General features: G+C 43.9%; 2 protein-coding genes across 2 annotated transcripts in view; both read left to right on the plus strand.

Annotated features, from left to right (window-relative positions):
* si:ch73-61d6.3 (occludin) overlaps window positions 1–17,700 on the plus strand; it is a 36,390-nt gene extending 18,690 nt beyond the window's left edge. The window contains exons 4-8 of the mRNA XM_048614312.1: window positions 6,452–6,591; window positions 10,616–10,810; window positions 12,698–12,869; window positions 13,799–13,840; window positions 15,691–17,700. Of these exons, the coding sequence (XP_048470269.1) occupies window positions 6,452–6,591; window positions 10,616–10,810; window positions 12,698–12,869; window positions 13,799–13,840; window positions 15,691–15,792 (651 nt within the window). The 3' untranslated portion in view covers window positions 15,793–17,700. The remainder of the gene's footprint in view (window positions 1–6,451; window positions 6,592–10,615; window positions 10,811–12,697; window positions 12,870–13,798; window positions 13,841–15,690) is intronic.
* LOC109916735 (small conductance calcium-activated potassium channel protein 2) overlaps window positions 1–19,672 on the plus strand; it is a 221,531-nt gene that overhangs the window by 164,893 nt on the left and 36,966 nt on the right. The gene's annotated exons all lie outside the window — the stretch shown is intronic.

Raw genomic sequence — 19,672 nt, forward strand, 5'->3', positions numbered from 1 at the left:
AATAGTGAGTAGGGCCATGGATGGATTTGAACTTGAAAAGATGACAATTTTAAAATCAAACATTATTAGAGCAACAGCCAGTATAGGAGAAAGATGGTAGGGAGAGTGACTTGATGTGAGTTAGGACACAGACAACAGAGTTTGGGTGGTCTGAGGTTTTAAAAAGCTGGAGAACAAGAAGCTGACCAGGAGAATATTGCACTAGTGGAGTTTAGTGAGTAGAAAAGCCTGGATCAACATCCCAGTGTTTACCATTGACCAATTACAGCCATGTGAATACAATGGCTACAAGAGCACATCAGAGGCTAGGAATATTGCAATGGAAGACCAGAGGAGAAGTTAGGAACAGTGAACTGCTTGTTGAAGTTTTATTATATTAAAGGCATTGTAACTATTGTTGTAGCATCCAATGATCAATTGAGTGAGGAACCAGAAAAGGATTGGGTCATGTCCATCGGTTCCTGGGGCAGGAGAGGACAAGCAGCAGGTCGGAGAGTTTCTTGCTCCATTCAGTGCCTGAAGCTGTGAGCTCAGTGGCTCATGTTTAGATATTATATTTAAGTCTCAGTTCCTGCCCTGTTTGGTTTCTAAGGAGGACAGTCCAGTACCTTCGAGCTGATTTGGTTCCTTCAGGCCTTTGCAAGCAGGGTAAAAGCTATCTTGTTAGACATTAACATGCAGTAACTGAAACTCTTAACACGTAAGACCATATGACACAGGAGCCGAATTAGGCAATTTGGCCCATCGAATCTGCTTCGCCATTCAATCATAGCTGATATGTTTCTCAAACCCATTCTCTTGCCATCTCCTCATAACCCTTAGTAGGAGCAAATTACTGTAGGTGCTGGAATCTGTACTGAAAATAAAAATGCTGGAAATCACAGTTGATCAGGCAGCATCTATCAAGAGAGAGCAAGCTAACTTTTTGAGTCTAGATGACTCTTCATCAGAACTCTCCACATTCTTGTAAACCTCTTCTGAACCCCTTCTAAAGCCAGCACATCCTAGATACAGAGTCCAAAACTGCCTTATACAGCTTCAGCAGTGCATGTCTGCTTTTGGATTCCAGCCTTCTTGAAATAAATGCTAACATTGCATTTGCCTTCCTAACTGCCAACTGAACATACATGTTAACCTTAAGAGAATCCTGAACTAGGTGTCCCGAGTCCCTTTGTGCTTCAGATTTCCAAAGACTTTCCCCATTGAGAAAATAGTCTACATCTCTATTCTTCCTAACAAAGTGCACAACCTCACACTTTCCCACATTGTATCCCATCTGCCACCTCTTTGCCCACTCTCCCAGCTTGTCCAATTCCTTCTGCAGCCTTCCCATCTCCTCAACACTACCTGTCCCTCCACCTATCTTTGTGTCACCTGCATAATTAGCAACAATGCCCTCCATTCCTTCATTCAGATTGTTAATGTACAACATGAATAGTTGTGGAGTTCCACAGGGGTCAGTATTGGGACCACTAGTCATCTGCTGCCATCCTGATAAAGACCTCTTTTATCCCCACCCTCTGCCAGTCAGCCAATCCTCTATCAAAGTGCCCTAAACTCTGCAACTCTTCAACAACGTATGTAAATTCAATCCCAATTCACTGTTCTCAAACGTTTGAGTCAGCCACATTTTGTAACACATGCATTTAAGGATTCAGATGCTTAAGTTTAAGATCCTGACCATGTCTCAGTGAGAAGCACTCTTGCCTCATACTGAAAGATTCTGGGATCACTTCAAAGGCCTGAGCACACTGCCCAGGCTAACACCCGCAGTGTAGTACTGAGAGGGGGCTGTACTGTGGTAGATGGTTGACTTTCAGGCTGAAATGTGAAATGAGACCTCAGCTCCACTGTTTGGTGGTTGGTTACCTTAGTTGGCTGCATGAGTGGTTTGTAAATGCAGACCAACACCACCAAGCACAGGTTCAATTCCCACACTACCTGAGGTTAGTATGAAGGTCCCACTTTCTCAATCTCCCCCCTTGCCTCTGAGGTAATGTGTCTCTTGGGTTCAACTTGCCACCAATTGTTTCTCTCTGAAGGGACAGTGGAATGGTGGTGATTTTACCTTTTACCTGAGTAGTTTAAACATCTCTTGGCACTATTTTGAAGAAATGCAGGGGAGCTTTCTTCTCCGTCCTGCTCACAATTTATATCCTTCAACTGACATCATGAAAGCTGGATTCTCGGATCCTTATCACATTGCTGCTTGTGGGATCTTGCTTTGTGTAAAATGGTTGTGCTACAGCAATGACTACTCTCCAAAATATACTTCATTTGCACATCATGCCTTCCAAGGCCGTACAGAAGTGCCCAACAATCAGGACACTTTCACAATTCAAATTTGCTGTTGCTTAACCCCTCCAGTTCCAATCTACACTCATGCTGCTCAGTTCTTCCTGAATTACTGCCAACCTATGAAGCAGACTCTGTCCCTTTCCTCAGCTAGAATGTAATGACAGAAACACATTCCAGTTCACCCTGCTTTGAGCAGCATGTGTGACAGCGCCTGGCTGAGAGTTGGAAAGCTACTTTGTCTATCTTTCTAGCCACTCTCTGTGCGGTGGGGTGTTGAATCGGTTCCAGGAAAATTACCTGCTTTGTTGAAGCATGGCAACTCTCTTTGAAGGGTTGGAATCTCACAGCCACAGCTTCACATCCCAAGCAACAAGGGCATAAAGGAGAACCTTTCATATTAATGAACATGTGGAATTCACTTATTTGAAAACTCAGAGCAAGAGGATGTGGAGTTGGGAGGGGATATGGGTTGAAGAAGAGTTGGTGAGCTCAGGGAATATGACGTGGGGGGTTGATTTTGTTGAGGGATATGGGGAGCACTAATGCAAAATATTGCAGATGTCAAAATGTAAACAAAAACAGTTGGAAAATTTCAGCAGGACAGGCAACGTATAGAGACAGAATCCAAGTTAACATTTCAGTTTGAGTTGGCCTTTCATTAGGTCATCGTAACCTGAAACATTAAGTCCACTTCTGTCCTCAGATAGTGCCTGATATGGTGAGAAGTTGAGTGGAGATTATGGGTGCGATCAGAAGCTAGCTGTGGGTTAATGTGATGGGGAAGCCAAAATGATTAAAATCTCAGGAAAGGCCAGTTTTGTTTTGACTCTCTCTCAAAACAAAAACAAGTTACAGAACTCACTGAGCAACAGCCATTCACAGAGCTGACCTGTGTCCACATACCAATAAATAACACTATTATTCTAAATGAAGAGTGTGCAGTTCCTGCCAGCTCTGATTTTGATTAATGTTGGGACCACACCAGGTTACATTGACTCATGTTGTATCAGTCATTGGGAGTTCATAATGTAAGTTGAGAAAGGACAGGCAGATTTCTTGCCACTGATGACCCTCCAGTGACACCATATCAACAGGTACATGACCAGACAAGTAGAATGCACTGTAAGTAATCGATTGCTGCTCATCTCTCAGTCTCATTCAGATTAAAGTATTGCAGTGACTGCAGGACAATGTGATGGACCAGACTTGAACTGATTGCAAGACAGTCAGAAACAGAGAGGAAGGAATATGGCTTGTTTTCAAATCCATCCATTGCCTCATCCTTCCCCATCTCTGTCACCTCTTCCAGTCCAAAAACGATCTGCAATTTCCCACTCTGGCCTCTTGTACAACCTCAATTCCCATTGCTGCAACATCAGCGGCTGTGCCTTCCGCTGCCTGGGTCCAAAGCTCTGAAATTCCCTCCTTAAACATCTCTGCCTCTTTTCCTTAACCCTGTTTGCGAAAGATATTTCATGACCCCTTTTAGCCCTCTTAATTCCTCATTTCAGATTGGTCCTACTTTCCCGATATTCTTCCAAAGCTTCGTCTGTTTTCAGTTGCCTAGACCTTATGTATGCTTCCTTTTTCCTCCTTGCTAGTCTCACCATTTCACCTGTCATCCATGGTTCCCTAATCTTGCCTTTTCTATCCCTCATTTTCACAGTGACATATCTGTCCTGCACTCTAATCAACCTCTCTTTAAAAGCCTCCCACATATCAAATGTGGATTTACCCTCAAACAGCTGCTCCCAATCCATATTCCCCAGCTCCTGCCGAATTTTGCTATCATTGGCCTTTCCCTAATTTAGCACTCTTCCTTTAGGACCACTCTCGTCTTTGTCCATGAGTATTCTAAAACTTACGGAATTGTGATCATATTCCCAAAGTAATCCCCTAGTGAAACTTAACTACCTGGCCAGGCTCATTCCCCATCACCAGGTCCTGTATGGCCACTTCCCGAGTTGGACTATTTACATACTGCTCTAGAAAACCCTCCTGGATGCTCCTTACAAATTCTGCTCCATCTAAACCCCTAACACTAAGTGAATCCCAGTCAATATTGGGAAAATTAAAATCTCCCATCACCACCACCCTGTTGTTCCTACATCTTTCCATAATCTGTCTACATATTTGTACCTCTGTCTCACACTCGCTGTTGGGAGGCCTGTAGTACAGGCCCAACATTGTTACTGCACCCTTCCTATTTCTGAGCTCTGCCCATATTGCCTCACTGCTCGAGTCCTCCATAGTGCCCTCCTTCAGCACAGCTGTGATATCCTCTTTGACCAGTAATGCAACTCCTCCACCCCTTTTACCTCCCTCTCTCTCCTGCCTGAAGCATCTATATCCTGGGATATTTAGTTGCCAATCTTGCCCTTCCCTCAACCAAGTCTCAGTAATAGCAATAACATCATACTCCCAGGTACTAATTCAAGCCCTAAGTTCATCTGCCTTACCTACTACACTTCTCGCATTAAAACAAATGCACCTCAGACCACCTGTCCCTTTGCGTTCATCATCTGCTCTCTACCTACCCTTCCCCTTAGTCACATTGACTTCAGTATCTAGTTCCTTACAGGCTTTATTTACCACCTCCCTACTGCCCACTAATCCCCTCATTTGGTTTCCATCCCCCTGCCACATTAGTTTAAACCCTCCCCAACAGCGTTAGCAAAAGCACCCCCTAGGACATTGGTTCTGGTCCTGCCCAGGTGTAGACCATCCGATTTGTAATAGTCCCACCTCCCCCAGAACCGATCCCAATGTCCCAAAAATCTGAACCCCTCCTTCCTGCACCATCTCTCAAGCCACTCATTTATCCTGCCTATCTTTCATTTCTACTCTGACTAGCACGTGGCACTGGTAGCAATCCTGAGATTACTACCTCTGAGGTCCTACTTTTTAACTTGGCTCCTAACTCCCCAAATTCTGCTTGTAGGACCTCATCCCATTTATTACTTATATAATTGATGCCTAAATGCACCACGACAGCTGGCTATTCACCTTCCCCCTTCAGAATGTCCTGCAGTCGATCTGAGATATCCCTGACCCGTGCACCTGGGAGGCAACATACCATTCGTGAGTCTCGTTTCGACCACAGAACCACCTATCTACTCCCCTTACAATCGAATCCCCTATGACTATAGCCCTTCCACTTTTCTTCCTGCCCTTCTGTACAGCAGAGCCAGCCACGGTGCCATGAACCTGGCTACTGCTGCCTTCCCCTAGTGAGCCACCTCCCCCAACAGTATCCAAAACAGTATACCTGTTTTGGAGGGAGATGACCGCAGGGGACACATGCACTGCCTTCCTGGCTTTTCTCTGCCTTTTGGTCACCCATTCCCTTTCTCCCTCAGCAATCCTAATCTGCGGTGTGACCAATTTCCTAAATGTGCTATCCACGACTTCCTCAGCATCGCGGATGCTCCAAAGTGAGTCCATCCGCAGCTCCAGAGCCGTCATGCGGTCTAACAAGAGCTGCAGCTGGACACACTTCCTGCACGTGTAGGAGTCAGGGACATTGGCCGCGTCCCTGAGCTCTCACATTGAGCATTCCTGAGACCACTGTCTATAATCCAGACCAACATTGAGTGCAGTGCTTCATGGGTAGTGTGCTGTCAGAGACGCTATCTTTCCAATTAAATACCAAATCAGAGCTCCGTCTGCTTGTTCCAATGTTACAGTTATTAAATGATTCGGGGCAGTGGTGAAAAACAGCAGCATGGAATCTAGTCAACATCTAGCCTGGTCATGGTAACATTATCATAAACACATGAACTGATCACTCATTCTGTGTAAATCCTGGGTGTGGTGTGCATTGAGAAGTGATGAGTTACTGTATAAATACAACGGCCTTTCAGCAGATTAAAGGTTGCTGTAAAGAATTAGAGTATGTTCCAGAACAACTAGACACACACCCCTCAGCCCACCCATGAGTAATGCTGCTGTTCTTCACAGCCCAACCAGTCTAAGCTTGCTTTCCCTGGTGGTCTCCCTCCATAACCAACCCACGCCATTTAACAAACCTCTTCCCCATTCACCTTGACCAAACCTACAGCAGGTCAATTCTGAAGGGGGCCATCATGGGGAAACAGTCCAAGGTAGATGCTTTCTCCTGTCACTCACTCCTTGCATCGTTCTGGTCTTTCAGGTGAAGACTGTTCCCGAAGGAGGCCATGATGAAATGGATACAGTTCAATACTTTGATAAACCAGCCAATGGCGTCAATGTAATAAATACCAATGAGTACAATTCACAGCCAATTACATACAGTGTGGAGAATCACAATCAGTAAGTGACAATGTGACCAAATGACGCAATTGATAATCATACATCACAGAAGGAGGTTGTCATTCCATCATGCCGGTGCTAGCTCTTTGCTCAAGCTGTTTGGTTAGTACCACTGCAATGCATGTTCCCTGCACATGATCTCTTCTCTGGTATCTACTCAACTCCCTTTTCAAAAATATTATTAAAAATGTTTCCTCCACCTTTTCAAATTGTAGCACTCTCAGCATAAAGAAAGTCTCTCTCCTCTCCGGTTCTATCATTAGGTTTTACAATCGAATGGTATGGATGGTGAGGGCAAGACTTTGGATAATTTGTTATAAGGATGGAATTTTAACTATTGCAGGAAGCTGGATGGGATTAGTTCTGCACCTGCTGTATTTTACTCTCCTACAGGAACACTTTGTCCATATTTACGCGATTGAGATTCCTCATGATTTTGAGCATCTCGATTAAATTTTCCTCTAATCCTCTCTGGTCTGAGAACAATCCCAGTTTCTCCAATCACCCGGTAATATTCTAAATCTCCACTACTCTCTTCCCAAAGCCTTGGTTTTTTTAAAAAAATAAGGAATCTTGAATTGTACACACTATCCCTGCTGAAGCTGAGTAGGAGGAGTGGCTCAGTGGCCAGCACTGCTGCTTCACAGTGCTAGAAACCCTGGTTCAATTCCGCCCGTGGGCAACTGTCTGTGTGGAGTTTGCACATTCTCCCTGTGTCTGTGTGGGTTTCCTGTAGGTGCTCAGGTTTCCTCCCACAATCCAAAGATGTGCAGGCTAGGTGGATTGGCCATGCTAAATTGCCCATAGTGTCTGGGTGGGATACTGTGAGGGTTGGTGTGGACTTGTTGGGCCAAAGGGCCTGTTTCCACACTGTAGGGATTCTATGATTTATCTGTGTGTTGCAAAGGCTAGGCACAACTACCTGCCCTTTGTACTTCTTTCCTTTTATTAAGAAACCCAACCTTCGAAGGGTTTAGGCCCAAAACGTCAGCCTTCCTGCTCCCATTATGCTGCTTGGCCTGCTGTGTTCATCCAGCTCTACACCTTGTTATCTCAGATTCTCCAGCATCTGCAGTTCCTACCTTCTCAACCTTCCCTCCAGTTTCAAAGATTTGTTTACATACAGCCCCAAGTTCATTTTTAATTTCAAAAATATACTTTTATTCATAAACATATCTTTGTATATTATACATATAGTCACAAACACAGTTTGGTTTTGTATAGTAGTGTATCAAGAAAACAAACAAACATTGAAATTTGACTCTATCCAAACAAACTAAAGGCATCTCTTACTTGTACAAGACTACATTTGCATGCATTCGAGGGTTGGGGTGGGGGGTGGCATTCTATCCACCCCCAGGTCTCTCTCTTCCTGCCACCTTGTAAAATTGTACCATTTAGTTTGTGCTGCATCTCCCCATCCTTCCTTCCAAATTCTCTCACTTCACACTGGTCTGCATTAAATTTCATCTGCCATGTGACTTCCAACTGACTAGCCTGCATACAGCCTGCCAAAGTCTGTTACTATCTTCCACATCACTTACTACACTTTCCAGTTTTCGGCAAACTTTGAACTGCAGTCCTCTTTGTCTGAGTCCATGTCATAATTAAACATGAGCAGAGAGCTCAACACTGCCCCCTTGGGGGAGGTGTGGGCAATTCATCAGACCTCGTTACAACTAATTCAATGGCTTGCATCTTCAAGTCTATGAATCTGAAATACAGGACAGATGGACATGCAGATCCATGGAAATCCCAGCACGCTGACCTTTGTGGGAATCACCCGGGAAGTTTGAACCTCTGGACAATTCCCTTCCTCCCTGACACCCTCTTTAAAACTCTCTAACTTTGAGCTAGAGTTGGAAACTTTGTATAGTTCCGAAACCTGAATAATTACCCAAGGAATGTGAGACAGAGAAAAAACCCTAGTCTAACTCTTGGGGTATCACATAACTGACCTTTACAGAGGTGTTATTGCCTTGAATGAGGCCATTTGTCTCACCTTGCCTGCACTGACTCCTTAAATGAGCATCATACCTAGTGCTTTTTCCACATTATTTTTATTCAAATAATTATCCAATGTCCTTCTTGACTGCCTCAATTGAACCTGTCTCCACATTTCCAGGCAGTGATATTCCACATCCTAACCACTTGCTGTGTGAAAAACATCTTTCCTCACTTGCTTCTTTTGCACAACAATTTAAATCTGTGCCTCCTTTTTCTTGTTCCTTTTATGAGCGAGAACAGTTTCCCCCTATCTACTCCATCCACACCTCTTACACACCCTCAACATTACTCACTGACTTCCCTTTGAACCCACCGTCTATCCCCCTAATTTGACCCAACTGGCCTCCCAATACAACCCGAGTATCTTGTGACTACACTAATCCTATCACATACCTACCGTCCCAAACCCACCTGACTAGCCCGCAGCCTGATCTGATTACCCCACCCCCTGAACTGCTTACTTTCTCACTCAGTTACCTCAGCCCACTTACCCGATCAACTGACCCTCCCTTACCCCTTACTCAATAGCATTCACACTCAATATTTAAACTCCTCTTACAGCAGCTAGCATTTTAAGAAAAGAGGGTAAGTCTATTGTCCCCATGAAGCTACAGTTGGGGTGAGAGTTGTCCAATGAATGCCATGCCCTGTACTTTTTGAGAGGTTGGGCTGAGAAGACCTGGCAAGAAATGCAGATTGGCATTGTGGAGTGGAGTAGCAATTCAATGATGTTTGCCACTCTGTGGGAGACCAAGACCTTTGGCAATATAATCAAGTGACATGATTACAGAAACATTATAGACAGGAGCGATTCCAGGATAAATTTTCCCCATTGGCTTCATCTCTTGCTGACCACAACAAGGTGTGCAATGTAGGGGCAGTGTTTCAAACGTTTTGAGGCTTTCGAGTATTTTTAAATGAGAAGGAAACAAAAATTTGTGTTTGCACAACATCCTGAGATGTAAGTGCAATGAAACACAGTCAGCCTCACACACACACACACAGATAGGGAAAAATGAATTCTTGAGATGAAGCCTACACTTTGGTCATGAACACAAGAAGCACATCACCTGTTTGAATTTATACCTTTAGGATACACATGTGCAGCCGGGCAGGGCTTTCTCTAAAGGCTGTTTGAATGGAAGTTGGAAGACTTCCAAAGTCTTCAAAGTCATGGCTAAATTTCTATAAATTTTCACCCCACCTGCCACCCCTCCAATTCCAAAAAGTCCACATTCCATAAAGTTTGTATGTTGAAAATTGGGAACATGATATCTTTAGTAGATGTAACAAATACAAAAAGATTCAGGAGCTCTTGGAGACCTCTGAAGTAGTCTTACTGAGGTTTGAGTAAGCAGTCAAAATGACAATTGTAACCTCTGAAAAGAGTCCTTTAGTCTATCGGTGCCTCTTTCTATGATACATTTAATAGAAGGGTTTGCATTTTGTTAATTCGTTGACTCGACTTAATAAAGATAATTACACGGGTGTGAGGGGGAAAAAACATTTTCACTCAGAGAGTGGTGGGAATCTGGAACTCACTGCCTGTAATGGTGGGATAGGCAGAAACCCTGATAATATTTAATAATTATTTAGATGTGCACTTGCAATGCCAAGGCATTCAAGGCTCTGGGCCAAGTGCTGGAAAATGGATTAGAACAGTAAGGTGGTTGCTTTTGACTGGTGCAGAATTGATGGGCCGAAGAGCCTTTATCTGTGCTGTAGACTTCTGTGATTCTATAAGATGTCACAATGCTTCCTCTAATAATATTCCAGTTATGGAATCTGATAATAACATCACCCAGAACAATGGGGATATAAGACAAATACCAATCTAACCTGTCTCCAGCAATGAGACCACACATTCAGGACAGCAGAACAGAAGCAAGAAGGAATCACTGTGATAAAGCCTTTTCTGTAGAGTCTCGAAATGGGTATTATAGGATAGGTACAGTTAGACATAAAGCTTCTATTTTAAGGAGATTGGTGCCCATTCTTTGTTTGTGTTTATTGCCAGGTACCTTTCCTCCTCTTACCCCTCGAGGAACTTCAACTCAACTCCGTCTGAAAATATAGTGAAGAAGCCTCCAGCCGGTCGAAGGAAGAAATGGAGGAGACGTGGCAGATCAGAGATGGAGGAATCTCAATATGAGACTGATTACACAACTGGAGCAGAATCTGGTGATGACATGGATGATGAGGAATGGGACAGGTTGGTAGCTCACTCCTCTAGGGCCTAGGCATTCCCTCTGCCTATTTAGGTTTCATCTTGTACTCCAAAATCAGGCTCTTAAACATACAGTAGGCCCCAACCTGACCCATCATACCAATACCAGGCAATGACCATCCCCAGCAAGTGGGACTCTAACCATCACCTCTTGATGTTCAATAGTGTTACCAACACTAAATCCCCCACCAACAGCTTGGAATTACCATTGACCAGAATCTGAAATGAACAAGCCATATAAATGCTGTGGCTACAAGAGCAGGTCAGAGGCTGGGAATCTTGCAGTGAGTAACTCACTTCCTGGCTCCCCAAAGTCATTTATGAGGCACTAGTCAGGTGTTATTTGGAATACTCCTCAATTGCAGCTCCAACAAAACTTGACACCACCCAGGACAAAGCAGCTCACTTGATTGGCACCACATCCATTGTCTTCTGCAGTAACTTACCAAGGCTCTGTAGACAGCACCTTCCAAACTTGTTACCTCTACCATCTAGAAGGACAAGGGCCGCAGATACATGGGAACACCACCCCCTGCAAGTTCCCCTTCAAGCCACTCACCATCCTGACTTGGAAACATATCACTGTTCCTTCAGTGTCACGGGATCAAAATCCTGGAACTCCCTCCCTAAAAGCATTATGGGTCTACCTACAGCATAAGGACTCCAGCAGTTCAAGAAGGCAGCTCAATGTCACCTTGTCGAGTGCAATTAGGGATGGGCAATAAATACTAGTCCAGCCAGTTATGCCCACATCCCAACAGTAAATAAAAACAAAAAAAAACTTTTGGCTCTTAACATGTGACATTCCTTTGCACATTCACCACTAGGCTCACTGAGTGAAGCTCTCTCTCACTTCTAAGGATGAGCCACAATGAGCTGGTCCCACGTGCCAGTGCTGAGGGGGTGCAGCATTGCCCAAGGTGCTGTCTGTGAGAAGAGATGTTAAACCAAGAAATCCTTTGAGCTCTTGAGTGGATATGAAAATCCCACAACCAGTATTTTGAAGGAGCATTCTTCCTGGTGACCTGGTCAATGTTTATCCCTCAATTATTGTGACTAAACCTAATGATTTTCCATTATCATGGTGGAATCTTGCTACGCATACAATTGCAGCTGCATTTCCTACACTACAACAGAGACCATGCTTCAGAAAATGCTTTATTGCCTGTAAAACAATTTAGGGTCTCCTGAAAAGCTCAATGGGAATGTTTTATTCTTCACAAAGCACTACGCCTTATGTGCAGGAGGATAACCTCTTTGTGTTTTATATTTTTCATGGGATGTGGGCCTGTCTGGCCAGCATTTATTGCCCATCCTTGATTGCCCAGAGGACAGTTGAGAGTTACCCACGTTGCCGTGGGTCTAGAGTCACATGTTTGGCCAGACTAGGTAAGGATGGCAGGTTTCCTTCCCTAAAGGACATTAGTAAACCTGATGGGTTTTTAATAACAATCATGACAGGTTGTCATGGTCACTATCACTGGCACTAGCTTTTCTAGCAGCTTCGTGATGGGATTTGAAACCATTTTCCCAGAACATTAACCTGGGACTCTGGATGACTAGTTTAGTGACATTACCACTACACCACCATCTCTCTTGGTGTCATTTATCATCCAGAATGGAGTTGCCAACCCTGGACACATTCCTGGGAGGTGAAGATGGCCGAGCTCAGATTCACATCCCCCTGGAAAGACATCAGTCCCCAGACTTCTGGAGGCCATGTAAAGCTCTAGATAAATGCACGTTCTTTCCGATGCTTGTCCTGTACATGTTAAAGATGGTGGATATTGTGGTGTGGGAAGAAGGGGGGTGGGTGCAGTGGCAGCATCATTCTGATGGGACATGTTCCAACCCTATCTGTTCTTTTATCAGTTTGTACCCTCCCATAACCTCAGACCCCATTCGGCAGGAGTACAAGAGGCAGTTCGACACTGACCATCGGGAATATAAACAGCTTTGCGCTGAAATGGATGAAGTTAACAATCAGATCAATTTTCTGAGCAAGCGTTTGGATGTCTTGACTGAGGATGACCCCAGCTATGAGGTACGAACACTGTCCCTCGGTGCTGTCCCTCTTCCAAAGCCAGAGTGAGATGAGAGAAGGAGCAGCAAGAACTCTGATATTTTATTTATCAGCCATCTATCTCTGTAATCCTGAAAAAACCACTCCAATAGTGTCCTGTATTCCTTTCCTAATGTTTCCTCCTTGTTTGGAATTTGTGAGTTTGGAAAAGGGATGATCTGCGGTGTTTGTTCTAAATTAGGTCACAGGGAAGTCCTCACTCTCAGCACCTGGGATCAAAGAATCACAGAGGCCATGGAAGGAGGCCATTCAGCCCAATATGACTGCACCGGCCCTTCAAACAAGTACCAATACCGAGTGCCAATCTCCTGCCTTTCCCTCCTATGTTTGTACATTATTTTTATCCAAATAATCATCCGATATCCTGTTGAATGTCTGTTTCAACTGAACCTGCCTCCAACACATTTCCAGCCAGTGCATTCCAGACTCTAACTACTCACTGTGTGAAAATGTTTTTTTTTCTGATGTAAAGTTTGTTCCTTTTGCACTCACTTTCAGTCTGTGTCCTCTCATCCTTGTTCGTTTAATGAGCAGGATCCGCTTCTCTCTATTTACTCTATCCAATCTGTTCATGATTTTGATTTCAGATCTCCTCTCAGCCTCCTTCTCTCCAAGGAGAACAGTCCCAACTTCTTCAATCTCTTCTCATCACTGAAGTTCCTCATCCCTGGGACCATCCTTATAAATGGCCTCGGCACTCTATCCAGTTAATAGATACCAACACCGGAAACTTCATCAGGCAATCCCTCCAGCCCCATCGTCCCACAGTCACACCAGATCCCAGGCCTCTGGATCGTTAATGCAACAACATATTAATTGCATTACCCACATGTAGTTTAATAATAGTCACTTTTTGGGCATATTTTAGGATTTGTTTTGCTTTGTTTTAGGGAGTTGCTGAGGAATACAACAGATTAAAGGACTACAAGAAGGTGAGTGTGATCCCACTCAAGTCAGAACGCAGTATGTCGAGAAGGGCAGTAGTGGGTAGTGGATTATCACTGGACTGGTAACCCAGGGGAATGGGTTTGAATGCCACCATGGTGACATTAGAGTCAATGAAGATCTGGAATAAAAAGCTAGTTTAATTGTGACCATTGTTGTAAAAACTCCTGCAGCTCACTAATATCTGCCATCCTTACCTGGTCTGTTCTACATGACTCCCATTGATTTTTGACTGCCCTCTGAAATGGCCAATTAAGACATTCAATTCAAGGGCAATTAGGGATGGATAATAAATGCTGGCCCAACCTACATGCTATATATATAAATTTTTTTAAAATTACAATTGTTGAACAAAAGTTGCTGGAAAGACCCAGCAGATCAGGCAGTATCTGTTGGGGGGAGAAACCGAATTAATTTTTCACGGGGATGTAATTTCATCTGAAATGAGAATGGCTTTCTGATGAAAGGTCACTGACCTGAAATATTAAGCTGCATCTCATGGTGTCAGTGGGGTCTCACTGGTAGACAGAAAGCCAGCAAGAGACTGGTCTGGCCTCTTCTCAGGAGTCCCACGGAACTGGTCAGTGGTGAGATCCTGGGTGGGGTGAGCACTTCCCCAAAACCAGTACCCTGGGGCATCCCACAGAGAAGGTGTTGACCACACCTGAAAAGCACCTCATAGCATACGAGGATTAAAGTGCACCGTGACAAATGTGAATGATGTGGGGTCAGAGCACAGGCAGAAGGGCTATCGCCTAGCAGGCATCACACACCCCCTCCCCTCTCCAGACCCCCATACCCCATACCCCTCAACTGATACACACTCTACCTTCCCCATTTCCTAATCTGATTTTGCCATTCAGTAGAAATAACAGAAATTGGGACAAGGGTTCAAAGAGGGGGAGGTGTCTTTGATGTCCAAGTCAATGTAACCATCCCCGAGAGTTTGGGTTCAGCGTAGAGAGACCCTTAATTTCACTTTTTTAAAAAAGAGAGGGATCTTTACTCTGTACCTCATGCCGTGCTATCCCCATTGTGGAAGTGTTTGATGAGGTTACTGGGAGCCACAAATAGAACAGAATCCATTTTCCATCGCTGACATTTCTTTAATGATAGACCAAGCGTACACTCGGAATCTACTGTATCCACTGCTCCCGATGTGGCCTCCTCTACATCAGCGAGACCAAGCATAGACTCGGAGACCGTTTTGTAGATCATCTGCACTCTGTACAAACAATACCTACTGGTCACGAACCATTTTAACTCCCCCTCCCACTCGCTGGGTGATGTGTCCATCCTGGACCTCCTCCAGTGTCACAATGACACCACCCGCAAACTGGAGGAGCAGCACCTCATATTCCGCCTCGGGAGCCTACAGCCCAATGGTCTCAATGTGGGCATTACCAGTTTCAAAATCTCCCCACCCCCGGCCTCATCCCATGACCAACCCTCCCTCTCATCCTCGCCTCCTTGACCTGACACAACCTGTCCATCTTCTCTCCCACCTATCCGCCCCTCCCATCCCACTGACCAATCCCCACCACTGCCTACCTGCACTCACCTATCACCATCCCACCTACCTTCCCCAGCCCCACTCCTCCTCTCTCTATTTATTTCCCAGCTCCCTTCCCCCTCCCCCATTTCTGAAGAAGGGTCCCAAAACATCTGCTCTTCTGATGCTGCCTGGCCTGCTGTGCTCCTCCAGCTCCACACTGTTGACTCTGAATATTACACCTCCTGTGTTCTCACGGAATGGGAAACATTGACAAAGAAACACAAAGCTTCACAGTGTGTTTGGTTTTCGCTGATATTTTGCTGTTTTCTCTGATATTTTCAGACATCCGAGTATCAGACTAAACGACTACAGAGCAGGCACCTGAAGAGGAAACTGTCGCATATTAAGCGGATGGTCAATGAGTATGACCGTCAGCGAGAGTAAGATTCAAAGAGGACATATCATCCTTCAGCCCCTTCTGTCTTTTCTATTTCTCCAACCTCCCCAGACCCATCCACCGCCTACAATATGAAAACTCGAAATATCCTGCACGGCTTGGTGTAAATTCCCAACTCACACTAGAAACTGTGGGGGAAAATGATCAGGACTGGAATGTGACAGCATTCATAGTGAGACAGAACCAACACCAAACCTGGAGCAGGGAAAGACTCCGTTTCTAAATCCTGTTCCTAGATGGCTTTGTTCTGAGCCGCTGAGAATCTATAATCAATAGCCAATACGTGGTCAATCAAAGAAGTGACAGTTGACACAAAGCTGAAAGGAAACATGAGAAGGGCCTCCTAGAACTTTAACCAGAGTGTTCAGTCCACTGGAAGAAACAGCATATGGGCCATTCATTCCTTGTCATGCAACAGGCATCAAAAGATCAAATTATGTTACATCTGTCTCCATCAGTACAACAACAATATGCATTTATATAGTGCCTTTAACATAGTAAACTGCCTTAGGTGGCTTCATAATGGTGTGATCAGACCACGGAAGGAGATTTTAAGACTGGGGAACCAAAAGCTCAGTCAAAGGAGAGCCTTTAAAGGTGGAGAGAGAGAAGCAGAGATTTAAGGATAGCATTTCAGAGCTTAGTGCCTGAGCAGCGAAGGCTTGGTCACGGATGGTGAAGTGATGGGATTCAGGGATTGTCAGGGAACCAGAATTAAAGGAGTGAGAAGCGTCGGTGAGGTCAGGGAGGAATTCAGAAATTGATGAGACTTTTAAATTCAAATCATTATTGGAAAGGAGTCAGCGAGGTTGGGCAGCATGTGTGCTCACTGAACAGGACATGTAAGTCAGGTTAAAGGCAATAGCTCAGGTTTGTACAGTGTGCAAGATCAGAGACTGAGTGATTAGAGGAGATTTGGAATAGTTATATCTAAAGGTAACAGGAGACGGGAACAACTGTATCAACAGCAGATGAGCTGAGGCAGGTTGAATGTAAGTGATGGGTTGGATGCTTTGACAGTGGAGGTTACTGGGGGGTACAGGGGTGACGGGGGAATGTGGATGATCATTCAGATCTGGAAATTCTGACCATCCTAACTTAACCTCAGACACAGCGCAGGGAAAGGGATGGAATCACAGGAGAGGGAACGAAGTTTATGACAGGGACCAAAAACAATGGCTTTGGTTTTCCCAATTGAATAGATGAGTGGTTTATTACCAGTGGTCACGCCAAAGAGAGTTGATACAAACTATTCAGTTCCTGTAGAAGCTGAATGCTGGCTAATTGTCACCCAGGTGAATCATCATAGGTTGTAGAGAGAATGCCTCCTGACCTGCACCAGAGTATCATCATTTTCCATGTTGGAAGCAGTTCCCTGAATCTTTACAATCAGAATAATTCCATTGATCTCTTACCTGAGCTTTGCTGTACTGCCAATGAAATGGGGCAATTACTTTTAATAGTTCTTATTGGTTCTCTAACTATTTTTGCCCTTTTATTATTTACATTGCAATCTGTAACGAATGCTAGAATTTTAGAAATAATTGTAAATTTAATTCAATAACTGAATCGCATTGAGCTAGAATAAGCTCACCTTGGAGCCGAGGCAAATCAGTCCTCTTTCTGTGTTTATATATATACTCACTGAGCAATTCTGTATAAATCCTGTGGGGTCTGAATGGTTGAAAAGGGCAGTTCTTAGATTGTCTTATTGGTAATAAATCCCAAATCAGAAAACTCAGATCATTCCAATGATATACATGAGAATTAATGGGAAAAGAAGTTTAAATGATACATATAACACAGTGTGGAACTGGAGGAACACAGCAGGCCAGGCAGCATCAGAGGAGCAGGAAAATTGAAGTTTTGGGTCCTGAAGGTTCTAAAGAAGGGTCCCGATCTGAAACTTCAACTTTCCTGCTCCTCTGACGCTGCCTAGCCTGCTCTCCACACTGTGTTGTCTCTGACTCCAGCATCGGCAGTTCTTACTATCTCTGAGTGAGTTTAAACTACACATATTGCTCCTAAAGTTTCAAGATATTAGTTTGGAAAAAGTGGCCTACCTAATGATTGATGGGTACAAGTCACTCCCTACATTTAGTCTAAGTGACAGGCTTTCTGTGGGGTCAGAGATAGTAGGAACTGCAGATGCTGGAGAATCCAAGACAACAAGGTGCAGAGCTGGATGAACACAGCAGGCCAAGCAGCATCATAGGAGCAGAGGCCTGAAACGTCAGCCTTTCTGCTCCTATGATGCTGCTTGGCCTGCGGCTTTCTGTGGGGCTTTGCACTGGGATATGTTACAGAACAAAGTGACAATACAGTCCAGACCTCTGTGAAAGTTTCTATATGAACAGCAACTGTATGTCTCCTGAACCAATCCAACTACAGAATCGTAATGAACAGTACAGAGACTGGACCAGAAAGTGTCTGATAAATTATTAAATCCAATGTCATCATCAGTTCTAAAAAATGAAATAAAGAGGGGTGGGGAAGAAAAGTGGGACCAAGAGACTGAGGCAGAAAAGGTTTTGTTTCAAAAAACTTTCATAAATCCTCCAACAATAATTAAAATCTGAAGGAATAAGACTTCACATGTAAAAGCTAGATTGCTCTTTAACAATAGCACTTTTTTCCTCTGCAGAAAATGGCTGAATTTACAGACGTTAGCCCATTTTAATGATCAGTTCCAAATTTGCTGTGTTGTGAATTTAACACTCAAACATTCAAAAGACATGGCCTACAATTTTTTGCAATGCTTCTTTATTTGTACAGCAAGCACTCCCAATTACTGTAAAGTTATGTTTAATCCACTTCTGCTCATTATGAAATTTTTAAAGAAGTCTTTTGTATTTTTTAATGAATTGTATCATAAATATTTTAACATTAAGCTCACTCTGCAGTAGTGACTGTGTTTCAGACAGCACATTCTGGATCCCAGCATCACACTGTGCAAAACAAATTCTCCATCATGTCTGGTTCTTTCACAAATTACATTAAATCTATGATCTTTGGTCAAAGACCCTCTGCCAGTGAAAATATTTTCACTTTATTTATTATATCAAAGCACCTCTTAATTTTAATAAATCTTCACTTCCACTAAAAAGCACCTTAAACCTTTTGAGCTGGATGTAGAAAAATCTTAGCTTCTTAACTGTCTCCTTGTAATTGAGATCTCTCACTCCAGAAACCGTTCCAGTAAATCTCCTCTATACCCTTGCTAAGGCTTTTACTTTCCTAAAGTGTCGTGCTCAGTGTTGGATGCTATGTTCCAGCTGAGACCTAACTAGTGTTGTGTAAAAACTAAACTTGAAATGAGTGCACAACCATTTACTTCTGTTTAGTTACCAGGACAGACCAATGTGCCTGTGCACAGTTCTGAAAGGAGACAGAAGTCCACGTTACAGAATTCCCTAACTGTGCGGTCTGCAGGCAAACGGAAAATGTCTGGTTATCTGCATCTGACAGCTGCTCGGGACAAGTGGATAGCATTGTGGTCAGTCCAGAGGGACGGCTGTGTGATTCTAAGGTCTAACCTATTCTGGCTAGCTAGGTTCTGAATTGATGAAAGCTGACAGGTATTTTAGTACCAAATTTATTACCTTGTAAAATAAAATATCACCAAAGCCCAATTCCAGTGCCCAGAACGGGAGATGTCTGATTTAATACAAAACAGAACTTTAAAAAAACACTTTTTAATCTACACAGGAAACAAAATGTGACGCACAGAGCTAACTTGGCCATTCAGTAATTGCAATATGGACAACCAAGAGAAGGGGTGTGGGTGTGTGTGGGGGTGGATGTGTGTGGGTGTGTGCAGGTGTGTGTGGGTGTGTGTGTGGGTGTGTGTGTGTGTTTATGGGCGTG

Source organism: Rhincodon typus, chromosome 29, assembly GCF_021869965.1.
Source record: "Rhincodon typus isolate 14 chromosome 29, sRhiTyp1.1, whole genome shotgun sequence".
NCBI lineage: Eukaryota > Metazoa > Chordata > Chondrichthyes > Orectolobiformes > Rhincodontidae > Rhincodon > Rhincodon typus.